At 36.0% G+C, this 12,376-nt stretch overlaps 1 protein-coding gene across 1 annotated transcript in view; it reads left to right on the top strand.

Moving 5' to 3' along the window:
- The window catches only part of hob (bridge-like lipid transfer protein family member hobbit), a 916,854-nt gene that overhangs the window by 141,742 nt on the left and 762,736 nt on the right, over positions 1-12,376 (top strand). The window contains exon 12 of the mRNA XM_090374277.1: positions 3,592-3,749. Coding sequence (XP_090230403.1) covers positions 3,592-3,749 — 158 coding nt within the window. The remainder of the gene's footprint in view (positions 1-3,591; positions 3,750-12,376) is intronic.

Raw genomic sequence — 12,376 nt, 5'->3', positions numbered from 1 at the left:
AATTGGATTGCATGGGAAGACAGTGAAAATAATTCTGGACTGCAAAGGATTACAGTTGGCCCAATTGAATCTAGTAATTATCATTTCTTTTTTCATGCATATTGCATAGGCTATCTATATAATGTATATTATATAGATAGCCTATTAAAACCACTGATTATTACATGTTTTACCACTGATAGGGGGAATTAATGGGCATTATTTCCCCTCTGAGAGGGGCTTAGAGGGGAGAACAGGCATTCTGTGTGTTATCAAAAACTCAGTCTAAAACACTGGTAGATCCAAGTGTTTTAGACTGTTTCTATCGTAGAAGATTTAAAAGTCCGGTAGGACTGCCTCCCTAAAATCCACACATACACATCTTCTCGATGATAAGCCCTGTTATGTCACTCTGGTGGCAATGAATGTGTAGAGTGGTTCTCTTCAAGATGCCTGGTCAGCACAAAGTGGAAAAGACTACACCCTCTAGGACATGACAACACAACAAAACAATTGGCCCTCAGTCCCAGTCCCCAGCGGCTTTTGCTCCCTGTCTTATGGCAGCGAGAGGATCAGAGTGCAAGCAGAGGGTGCTAAGAATTTCTGGGTACGACCAGGCTACTATGCACAGAAACTGAACTTGGCCTGTTACAATGTAAAATCGCTCATCGGTGAAGATAGGATATTAGAGCTGGAAAAGGAATTAGAAAATATGAATTAGAATATCATTGGCTTGGCTGGCTGAAACAAGAAGAATAAATGAATCACAAGTTTATCAAGTGGAAATCTGCTGTACACCAATGGAAACAGTGAAAACAATGACAGTGAAGTTGGCTTTCTGTCGATAAAGATATAAAAAAAACAACATTTAGAAATTCAAAAGTACATCACCAAGGGTGTCAAGACTACTACTACTCAGGATTTCTAAGAGGTACAGACTAAATGTTATAATGATATATGCACCAATACCGAGCCATGTTGATGAAGAGGTTGAAGAAATGTACTCTGAAATTGAGAGACTTCTAGATGAACAGAAAACTCACTACACCATTATTATGAGGAACTTCAATGCTAAGGTTGGAAAGAGACAAAACAGCACAAAAAGGGAAACTATAGGAAATTTTGGAATTGGTGAAAGTCCTGCCTTTCAATGTCAGTAATGAACACTTTTTTTAAGAAAAGGGTGAACAGAAAGTGGACATGGAAGAGCCCAAATGGATTAACAACTAACGAAATCGAGTTCCTCCTCACGAACAGAAGATATATTGTGAACGATGTTACCGTCCCGAACAAGGTAAATGTTGGAAGTGATCACAGAATGGTAAGATGCACTCTTGATATAGATGTAATAAGAAAAGAAAGGAAAAAACTTACTCGAGTAAATAATACAAAGATTTTTGAGATAACAGAAGAGGAAAAAAAGCAGTATGTATTGGAACTTAAGAACAAGTTTGAGCTTCTGAAGACTTTTCAGGACCAAGATATCGGCAAGGAATACAACAATTTTCTGGAATGGATAAATTCTGAGAAATTTATAGGTAAAAAGAAATCCAAAGAAGAAAAAATTAGTCAAGAAACACGTCATGATGAACCGAAGACGACAAATGAAGAGCAAGATAAACACTGACAAGAAAAAATTGAGTATATTGAGTTATGCAAAGCCATTAGAAAGAAGCTTGGAGAGGACATAAGAAGATTTAACACAAGAAAAGTAGAACAAGCATTAAGGAAAAACAAAACTGAAGAATGGTGATGGTGAACTTATGAATAGCAGAGATGGCATAATTCAAATAGCAGAAGACTACTATAAAGAATTATATAAGGAGCAAGGAAATGATGTGGGCAGTTGGGAAGATGGATCACAAATTAGCAACACATACGACATACCCAATATCTTTCCTGATGATATACAGTGAAGAAGAAGATTAAGAATCAGAAAGCCCCTGGTGAAGATGAAGTTACTGATGAGTTGTTAAAATTGGGAGGAAGAGACATGACACAGAAACAGTACTCTTCACAAAATACTTTAGGAAAGGATTGTTGCCTAAGGAGTGAAATAATGCAATCATAATTTTGCTGCTTAAGAAGGAAAATAAATCAGAAATTGGAAATTATAGACCAATCAGCTTGTTGTCCCACATTTACAAGATGTTCATGAAGGTCATTACTAACGGATTAGAAAGAATACTTGTCGAGAATCAACTGGCTTTAGGACAAGATTCTCAATGGATCATCTTCACATAATATCACAGCTAATGGAGAAAACAAATGAATATAAAACACCATTATGCCTGGCATTTGTGGATTATGAAAAGGCATTTGACCCCATACAGCATAAGGCAATGTTTTGGGCACTGGAAAGACAAGGCATAGACACTCCGTGCATTATGATTTTGAAGAAAATATATGAGAACACTACCTCCTTTATTAGACTAGACAAAGACAGTAGCAAATTTAAAATTGAGAAAGGAGTTTGGCAAGGAGACACAATATCTCCGAAGTTGTTTACTGCTGCCTTCGAGGAAGCTTTCAGAAGATTGGACTGGTCGCAGAAAGGAGTCAATGTGAATGGAGACTACCTAAACCATTTACGATTTGCAGATGACATTATGACCATAAGCCACAATCCCAAAGAATTAGAGGAAAATCTTAATCATTTTTGCAGAATTCGTAAGGTTTTTGGACTAAAGATGAATATGGCTAAAACAAAAGTAATGATAAACAAGTATGCCACAGGAAGGGATATAATCATTGAAGGAGCAGAAATAGGAAAAGGTGGATTCGTATACTTATCTTGGACAAGTCATTAACTGTAGTAATGATAAATGGCTGGAAGTCAAGAGAAGAATAAATTTTGGATGGATAGCATTCAGAAAATATAGTCACATACTGAGGAGAAATATCCCAATTAATTTGACATGAAAAATAATGATCCAATGTATACTATCCACCATGATTTATGGAATTAAAACTTGAGCATTCACCAAAAGAATGAAGAGAAGCCGAAACTATACAGCGAAGAATGGAATGAATTATATTAGGAATCAGACTGTTAGATAAGAAGAAAAACACATGGATTAGGTAGCAAACACAAATAAAGGACATTCTTATCAAAACTAAAGAACTGAAATGGACTTGGGCAGGACACAGCTTGTAGACATTGACAGATGGACTGAAAAAATAACAGAATAGTACCCAAGAGGAGCTAAAAAAAACCTGGAAAGCAAGAATGGAGATGGACAGATGAAATTCACGAGTTCTTTGGTAGCAAATGGATGGCCATTGCACAAAACAGAAGGAACTGGAAATTTTCTGGAGAGGCCTTCAGCCTTCATCCTGCAGTGGATTGAAATGGCTGATGGTGATGAATGGGCAGTATGGCAGATGGTCCAGCACATCTGCCATACTGCCAAAAATGTTCTCAGTTTACACATAAAATTTGTTGCTTTTCACCCCCCCCCCTTTTTTTTGTTATCAATCATAAATTATTATTATTTGTTAATGAGCCTAAAATATAATGCACTATATACATTAACTAACTAGTTTAAATGATTTTTAAAAAACTTTTTCAAAAAAAAACTTTCTTCAAGATCATAATGTATAAACTTTCAGATCCAAGAAGAAATCATCGAAGTTGGAGTTAATCTGTCTTCCTTTCATCTTTCGTATGAAAATGAGGAGCTGTATTACTGGCTTGGTTTGTTTCCATCATCTTTTCCTGTAAACAAAGAAATTGCTCCTCAAGAAAATATTTATGTCCCACAGCACAGGTACTGCCTAATTACATTGAATTATTTTTGAATTTTGTGAAATATGAATAACACGAACAATGAACATGGTTCATGTTATTCAATTCATAACTGTTCTTAACATGAACAGTTATTGTTCATGTTAAGAACAGTAACTGTTCATGTTATGAATTTTATTTTGTACAAAGTAATTCACTTACCTCATTCCAAACAGTGGTAATGGGTAGAAAATAGTGTTTTCCATGCTGTGTACAGCTTGTCTCTGCTTTTAATCTCTCTCTCTGATTGAGAGAATTAACCGTAGGATCCAGAGACATTGCCTGCTGTTGTTATTTACCTACATGTTATTAAATAGTTTTATTCTGTTGGAATTAAACTCACTTGATAACAATTCATATGGTTTAATTACTTTTCATATTTCACATTAATTCATTATGGACAACCACTTAATGTCCTTCTTTCCCTGCATTTAATTATATATTTATTTTATTTTTATTATTTTTTTAATGATGTATTAGTTAAGTTGATGACCCGATGTAGCCAAGTCAATGGGAATTCAGTAGTATATGCATTTTAATTGACTGTGGCATATGAGTATATTCTTGTCAAAATCACTAATTCTAAGCTCTTCTGATCATTGTAATCCTCCCAGATGATAAGTAGAAAATTTATTTATTTCAAATCATGGGGTTTTTCAGGATGACCTATATGCATATTTATTCACTGTAACCTTAATCACTTCTTGCTAAGTATACTCTGGTTTAATGCTCTTTCATAATAGCCATGTTATATGTTATTTTATTTGTATTTTTTAAACTTCATGCAGAATATGCATATTGTGGAGTAATTGTTTAATTTTTATTGAAAACATGAGCCCACAGTTTATTAAATCTGGAGCCCATTGTCATTTTTTTTTTTTTTTTTTTGAATTAAACATTTATAAACCATTTTTCAGTTAATTAATTGTTATAATAATCACTCTTCTATCCATGTGAGATTAATAATATAGCTTATTAAGCTTATAGCCCAAACTTTCTATACATTTAAGGTGATGTTTCAGGCAACTTACTACTGCCTGTCATCAGACCATACATTGGCTGTTCGGGGAAAAGAGTGGTTAAAGAGTTACAATTTGGGTACATTTGTAATAGATTATTAATTATGAATTTTAGGAATTTCAAGTTAAGGGTTTTTCAGTTAAAATTCCATTAGGGTTACACAAGGTTGCACTATAGATTAAGGTAAATCCGGATACATATACATAAAAATTAAATTCTTAACTGCTGTCAAACTCCTGCCAAACCTGCTGTGCATACCGCAACAGGTGCTGCCAACAGTTACATTATAGGATTAAATATTTTGACCAATAGTAGGGTGCCAAGTTTTACTATCCTAGATCCAGTGGTTCTTTTTGAGGTGTGCTTCCTTCATGCTCGGTTGATCTGTAGGTTGGTGCTGGGAGGTCTGGAGAACGTGTGTGGGCTGCTCTTCAAGATTTTTGGAGTATTTTCTTTTTGTTTTTCTCATTTTGCTATATCTTCTTCTCTTTTCTTGTTAAATAGGTGGAAATATTGAGGGTTGAATTTGATTCCTTGTTTTCTGTTAATTGGTGAGGCTCCGAACATTTTTATGAAGGTGGCTTCTTTAAATTTTTTTCTGTTATACTGGTTATACTGGTAGAGAGGATTCTGGTATTGTTGAAGCCCCACAAGTCACCACATTGGAATGCATATAGAGCTTTGTCAGATTTTAGGATTCTTCGGTATTGTACATCTTTTTTATGTTCATTAATAACCCTACTATTACTAGGGTTATTGAGGTTATTGGGCTGTTGTTTTTGAAACAGCTTCACCAAAGCAGAGCTCTTGAAGAAAGTGGGGAGTCCATATTTTCTTGATTCTTTTGCTATTTTTGTACTGATCGTTGGCATGTAAGGCTTGTAAATGCCTTAAATGCCAACAACCACCATATAACCATGCCATATAACCACCATATGGCATGTATGCATATGGTGATTCTTCTGTCCCTGCTGGGTTGGGTTCTGCGAAGGTTTTGGAGATATCTTCTCTTGCTCTATTAATAACGTGTAATGAAAATCTGTTCTTGAATGCTTTTCTTGGTTTTTGTTTGATGTTTTTGTTGGGGGTTTTCTTCTTTACAGATTCTGTATGCTCTGAGGATGGAGTTGAGAAACCATCAAAGGAACTGGATGCAAAAAATAATTTTGATATCATCTGTTTGGATTTCAGGAAAGCTTTTGACACTGTTGCGCATGAAAGACTATTGTACAAATTGGAGCAGGATGGTATTCAGGGTAAGTTGCTACAATGGATAAAAGGATGGTTAAGTGGGAGAAGACAGAGGGTGGTAATCAATGGGTGCTGCTCTTCGTGGACTAATGTTATTAGTGGAGTCCCACAGGATTCGGTGTTGGGTCCACTGTTGTTTTGTATATTTATCAATGATATTGATGAAGGCATATCAGGCTTAATGTCGAAGTTTGCAGATGACACGAAGGTTGGCAGGGTTGTTAATGACAGTAATGACAGTACACTGCTGCAACAGGATCTAGATAATTTGGGCAGATGGGCTAAGAAGTGGCAACTGAAGTTTAACCTTGACAAATGCAAAGTACTGCATATGGGTAGAAGTAACCCCAGAGAAACGTACCAAATGTGTGGTACTACACTTAAGGTGGTAGAAAATGAAAAAGACCTGGGAGTAATTGTGCAGGGAGATATGAAAAGTTTTCTGAGCAATGCAGACAGGCTGCCCGGGCGGGTCATGGGGTTTTGTCAATGTTATATAGGAATTTTGCTAGCAGGGAAAAGGAGGTGATTATCCCTCTGTATAAGGCAGTGGTCAGGCCATACCTTGAGTATGGCGTACAGGTCTGGAGGCCTCATTTTAGGAGGGATGTAGATTTACTTGAGCGTGTACAGAGAAGGGCAACAAGATTGGTGAGGGGAATGAAGGGATCCTCTTACGAAGAGAGGCTTAAGTTCTGCAAATTGCAGTGGATGGAGACTAGGCACCTGTGCATTGATCTGGTTGAGGTATATAAGGCCTTGAATGGGTTGAGCCCGCTGAATTCGGATGGGATCCTTCCACTTGTTCAGATTACGAACCTAAGGGGGCATAAATTCAAATTAAGAAAAGACAGATGTAGAATAGATGTGCGGAAATTTGCCTTTAGCCAGCGGGTGGTTAATTGCTGGAACAAACTTCCATCTGTCGTTGTGAAAGTTGATAGGTTGAATAAATTTAAGGAGGAACTGGACAGGCATTTGGAGGGAATGGTGTGATTTTTTTTTTTTTTTTTTTTTTTTGGCTGATGCTGCATAAGCTCATACACATACTTTCTTGCATCACATGCCACTTCTACTACTACTACTACTACTACTACCCTGAATTTTGTTGAGAACAGGTGGCAGGATTTGTAATTTAAGAAGATCCCAGTGTCTGTTGGCTTCCTGTTCATTCTCATAAGTAGCTCTGTTGGGTTTTCTGGTGAGCAGGATATCAAGGAAAGGAAGTTTGTTGTTTTCTTTTTCAATTTTAAGGAAGCTGACAGACACTGATTGTGTCTGTTGGAGCATTGAAATCATGAATATCCAAATGTTTAGCAGAAAGGTACAACCTAATCACCCAGAATAGCCCCTTCCCATTTTATCCCTCCATTTATTTCCAGATGTTTATTCAGTTCTTCCTTAAATTTATTTAAGCTATCAATTTCCAAACTTTCAGAATGACAGATGGAAGTTCGTTACAGCAATCAACTGCATGCTGACTAAAGACAAATTTCCACACATCTAATATTTGTATAGTCAGCCTAATTCGTTCTGTTTGATATTTCAAGTTGGGTACTCAGTTCACAATAGTTACATCCTCAAAGCATCACTGACCAACCACCACCAACAGCAGCTTGTATGACACCTTTCACATGGTCCAAATGAAATGCCTAATTGCTTCTCATGTAAACTTCGTACCTGGCATCATTAGAATAGTATAGGCAAAATTTGGATTTTTCAGATATCACAGCTTTCCATTCATCAGCAGGCCAGATTTTGTCTTTTAGCCCATTTTTTATGCATAGCTATTAACAGTGGTCTTTTTGTTTTCATTTTTCATTTTTTGTGTACTAGTTGGGATATTCTTTGCATGATCACATAGCACAGTTTGATCACTATCCATCACCTAATATGAGGTTGATTTTGATTATGTTATTCCTTAAAAACTCTTATTGCTGTTCTTTATGAAATATTAGCAAATTCAGCTACTTCTTTAACAGGATGTTCTTTAGACCTGCCAAATATTATCACTCCTTTTTTCCGCTCGTTTTTTTCACTCCAACTTTCATGGTAGGAACTTTTTTTCTTCTTCATTTACAGCTCATACCTGTAAATAGAGAAAACAGTATTACTTCTTTTTTCTTTGCGGAAAAACAAGCAAAGAAGGTACACATACCATGAATGACTAATTTTTTGTTCGGTATACTTCTGTGAATATATACACAGACAACACATTTCTTTGCATCCTTCAGTTTTCCCTAAAGATCTTAAAAAATAGCAGTAGCATCCTGATTATTGACCACATATTGATTGACAAAAGTGCTTAAAAAGAATAAAATAAAGAGAGTATATAAAAATTGAGTAATATATGGGAGAAAAAAAAATTACTATATGATAACTTCAAACTAAAGCTTTTCCAAGAACATACTGGAGTCAGAATGAAAACTTCTAAATATTTTAGAATATAGAATTTTAGAATACAGAATTAAAATTTTTATACAAGCACGTATGACCTGAAAGGTGTGGGGGGAAATCAAATGCACAATACCAGCACCGTATCTAAAATGGCGGACTCTAAATAAAATAAGATCTCACACGTATGCTCGTAATTTTGTTAGTTTTTAAGACATCAACATAGATAAAACGATTCCTTGAAGTTTCTCAAAGCAAAAACAACTAACAAAGCATAAATGGCTCCATAACTCAATTAATTTATTATAGAAAAGCCTGTAGGTATACAGAATAAATTAGTAAATTGAATACTAGGTCAGGAGGATTATAATTGCCATAAAAAATGCTCTTGTTTTTACCTGTTGGAGAACAACTTCCTTATCATGAGTTGTGCTGAGAAGCTTTACTTTTAAACAATTATATATAGCTGAAAGTCTCATGTTATTTGTTTCAAAGAATAGATGCCACTGTGAGAGTATGTTTTGAGACTTACTAGTCTCTCATCAGATAGCAGTTTGTCTCACTTAGCAAATATCTCTTGAATTGTAAAGAATGGAGCAGTATTGTGTGAGCTGCCATTTGGTATAAAGAAGTAATACCTTGATTATTTTAATAAATTTTATAATTTTATATGACCTATGAAATAGGAGGAGGAGGAGAGAGAAGGAAGGGGTATTATTATAAGAATTGAAGCTTTGAGATGTGGGTGTGAAGGATGTTCAGAAGGGCAAAATGGACAGATAGTGTAGAAATAAGGGAATATTGAGCAGGGTAGGAGAAAATCGAAGTAAGATAATGGCTTTAAGGAAAAGAAAGACTTGTATTGGACATGTACTATGGGTGGGGGGAAGAGTTTGTTAGGAAATATAATTGAAGTGATGGACAAGAGACTGAGGCAGAAGGAGAGTTTGAATTTTGGATCATTTGATAGAGGTTAATGGGTATTATGAGCTGAAGAAAAGAGGGGACTGGAGATGGGGGGGGGATGGAAATGCAGTTAAGTTCTGGTTACCATGATCTGGTGCAGAACATCTGATTATGATCAAATAAATTAGTATATCAATGATTATCTGTTCTATATATGTGGCCAACAGGATCTCTGTGAGCGAGGCTATGTGGCTTGGGTCTAGTGTTATGAACTTTCTAAATTTGACGAGTTTTACAATTTATGTTGTAAATTGTAGTAAAGGAATATTTTAAAGTGCTCTAATCATTTAGTTAAACTTACTTTGGTATTTATCAAATTATTTAAATAGTTATAGCTTAATATATGTATGATTGTTGTTGCTTCTATAATATTGGAAGCGACTTTGCAAGTCAGTTGATTTTGAATGGGGAGTTTTTGCTTAACTGACAATATGATGAATTATTGTACTAAAGGAATAGTTTTAAGTGACTGCATCTCCATCTCTCTTTATTCACATAGGTTAGCTTATTTTTCCTACTTATCTGAGTATTTAAATGTAGCTTAGTGCAGCTGTATAACCATGTTTTATAATTTTTGATGATAATGTTAGCAATAGCAATTCTAATTGTTAAGTTTTCAGGGAAATTACAAGCCACCAGGCTTTTTCTCCAGCTATGAGCTCCTTCGTGTATGAGGCTTAGACCAAAATCAATGTCAGAGGAACTGATGAGACTTGTTTGTTTGTTATTTGGTTTTTAGGAGCATTAGCAACTACGGCCATATTGCTCCGGAGATATGCGGTGGTCCACTAGATATGAATGGTATAACTGTTGCTGATTCTGCTCAGGTTGCTGACAAACCAAATTGATATGTTGCTTCTACTTTCACGCAGGAGGAATTTTTTCGGGATGGTGATGTGAGAAGTATATCAAATTACGGGGAGCTAAATGATTTTGTGATAACTGAGACAAAAGTGCGAGATCAATTTTTGAAATTAAACATGAATAAGGCATCTGGACTTGAAGGGATCTATCCAATTATATTCAGAAAGGTAGCAAAAGAGGCAAACAAATCTTGAGCCAGGATTAAGAGAACATCCTTAGATTCAGGAGAGATCCCTGTGATCTGGAGATGTGCAAATGTATCTCCAGTTCACAGAGGGGAATCAAAGTGAGTAATTACAGACTTATAAGCTTGATCTCTGTTCCAAGAAAAATAATGGAGTTACTGGTTAAAAAGATAATGCAGGACCATCTAGGAATGCAGATATATAGCTATCACAGCATGATTTTGTTAAGGAGTGATCTTGTCTGACCAGTTTGATTGAACACTATGAGCAATAAAACAGGAACTGGATGCAAAAAATAATTTTAATTTAATGTTCTTAGATTTCAGAAGATATTTGGTGCTGTTCCTCATGAAAGAATGCCATATATATTGCAGCAGTGTGGATTTAGGGACAAACTATCAGGGTGTGCTACTGCAGTAAGAGCTAGAAAAATTAGGCAGATGGGCTAAGAAGTAGCAGGTGAAATGTAATATTGACAAATGTAAGGTATGACATATGTCTAGCAGTAATCCCAGATTAGCAACCTTTTTATTCCACACCTTAGGGTAGTTTGCAACAAAAAAGACCCGGTGTTAATTGTGCACTCAGACATGATATTCTGTGAACAGTAGAGATGGACTGCTAGGATAGCTCATTTGACCTTGTCAGTGATATTCAAAATTTTGCTAGCAGTAAAAATTTTGCTAGCAGTAAAAATTTTGCTAGCAGTATAAGGAGATGATTATACAGTTGTATAAGATGATAATTAGGTTGTTGTTGTTTGGTTTTTAGGAGCATTAGCAACTAAGGTATATTGCTCCGGGGATATGCGGTGGTCATTTCCTGACCTTTCTGCATCCTCCGTATTTGGTGGTCACGGGCTCGAACCGCGGTCTGATCAAGAAGCATGTGCTATGCACTGCTGTTCCTGCCCACCTGGCTACGGAGGTGCGTAATAATTAGGCTACATCTTAAGTACTGCATATAGGTTTGGAAGCCTCCTTTTAGAAAGAATGTGGATATGTAGGAACATGCATAGAGAACAACAAGACTCTTGTCGGAATCAAAGGTCTACTTTATCAAAAAAAAAAAAAAAAAAGACTTCAGCTCCGCAAATTGCCATGTCTGGTAAATAGGTATCTGTGAGGGTATCTAAATGTAATGTTTATGTGATGAATTGTGTAAGTTAAATGATGGTGGCATCCTTATTCTTGCTCAGACATCACACAAGAGTTATAAATTAAAATTGAGTTAGGATGTTTGTCGGATGCTAATCCTGAGAAAGCTTTGTAAATTCAGTAATCCCTTTAAATTCATCTCTCTCCTCCACCTGCTTTTCCGGCCTGCACTTCACAATAGAAACAATCAAAGAACCAGTTACATCTCTGCTTATGGCTGCAATTAAACTATTACAGTGATTACAGAGATGGAACTGGGATTACATAAACTGTAGTTTATGTATGCCCTCAGCAAAACAAATTTCTGACCTACCTAACACTGCCTCAATTTCCCTGGCAAATATCTTTACAACTCTTCTATTCAAGTCATTCCCATCTCTATAAAAATTCTTCCTTAACAGGCTGTGAAAAATTCTCACGAACCTTTATTCAGCTTCACAAGGGCTGAATTGATTGTCAAGGCTCTCATCAAAACTCTTTCCTGTGAGGTCTTAGAAAATTTCCAGCACTTTCAAATTCATACGTGACGTGACTTAGCATTAATAGAGGCATACGATGCAAGAAAGCAAGCTTATGCAGCATCAGGCAAGAAAAACCCCTCCCATTTCACCCCTCCATTTGTTCCAAATGCCTGTCCAGCTCAGCCTTAACTTTATTTAGGCTATCAACTTCCACAACAAAAGATGGAAGTCTGTTCCACCAATCAACTACCTGCTGGATAAAGGCAAATTTCCGCACATCTATTCTACAACTGTCTTTCCTCAATTTGAAAC

Source organism: Mastigoproctus giganteus, chromosome 5 (assembly GCF_048544385.1).
Source record: "Mastigoproctus giganteus isolate SK-2022 chromosome 5, ASM4854438v1, whole genome shotgun sequence".
Classification (NCBI taxonomy): Eukaryota; Metazoa; Arthropoda; class Arachnida; order Uropygi; family Thelyphonidae; genus Mastigoproctus; species Mastigoproctus giganteus.
The sequence above is the reverse complement of the archived record's forward strand: the minus strand, read 5'-3'. Positions and strand labels throughout refer to the sequence as shown.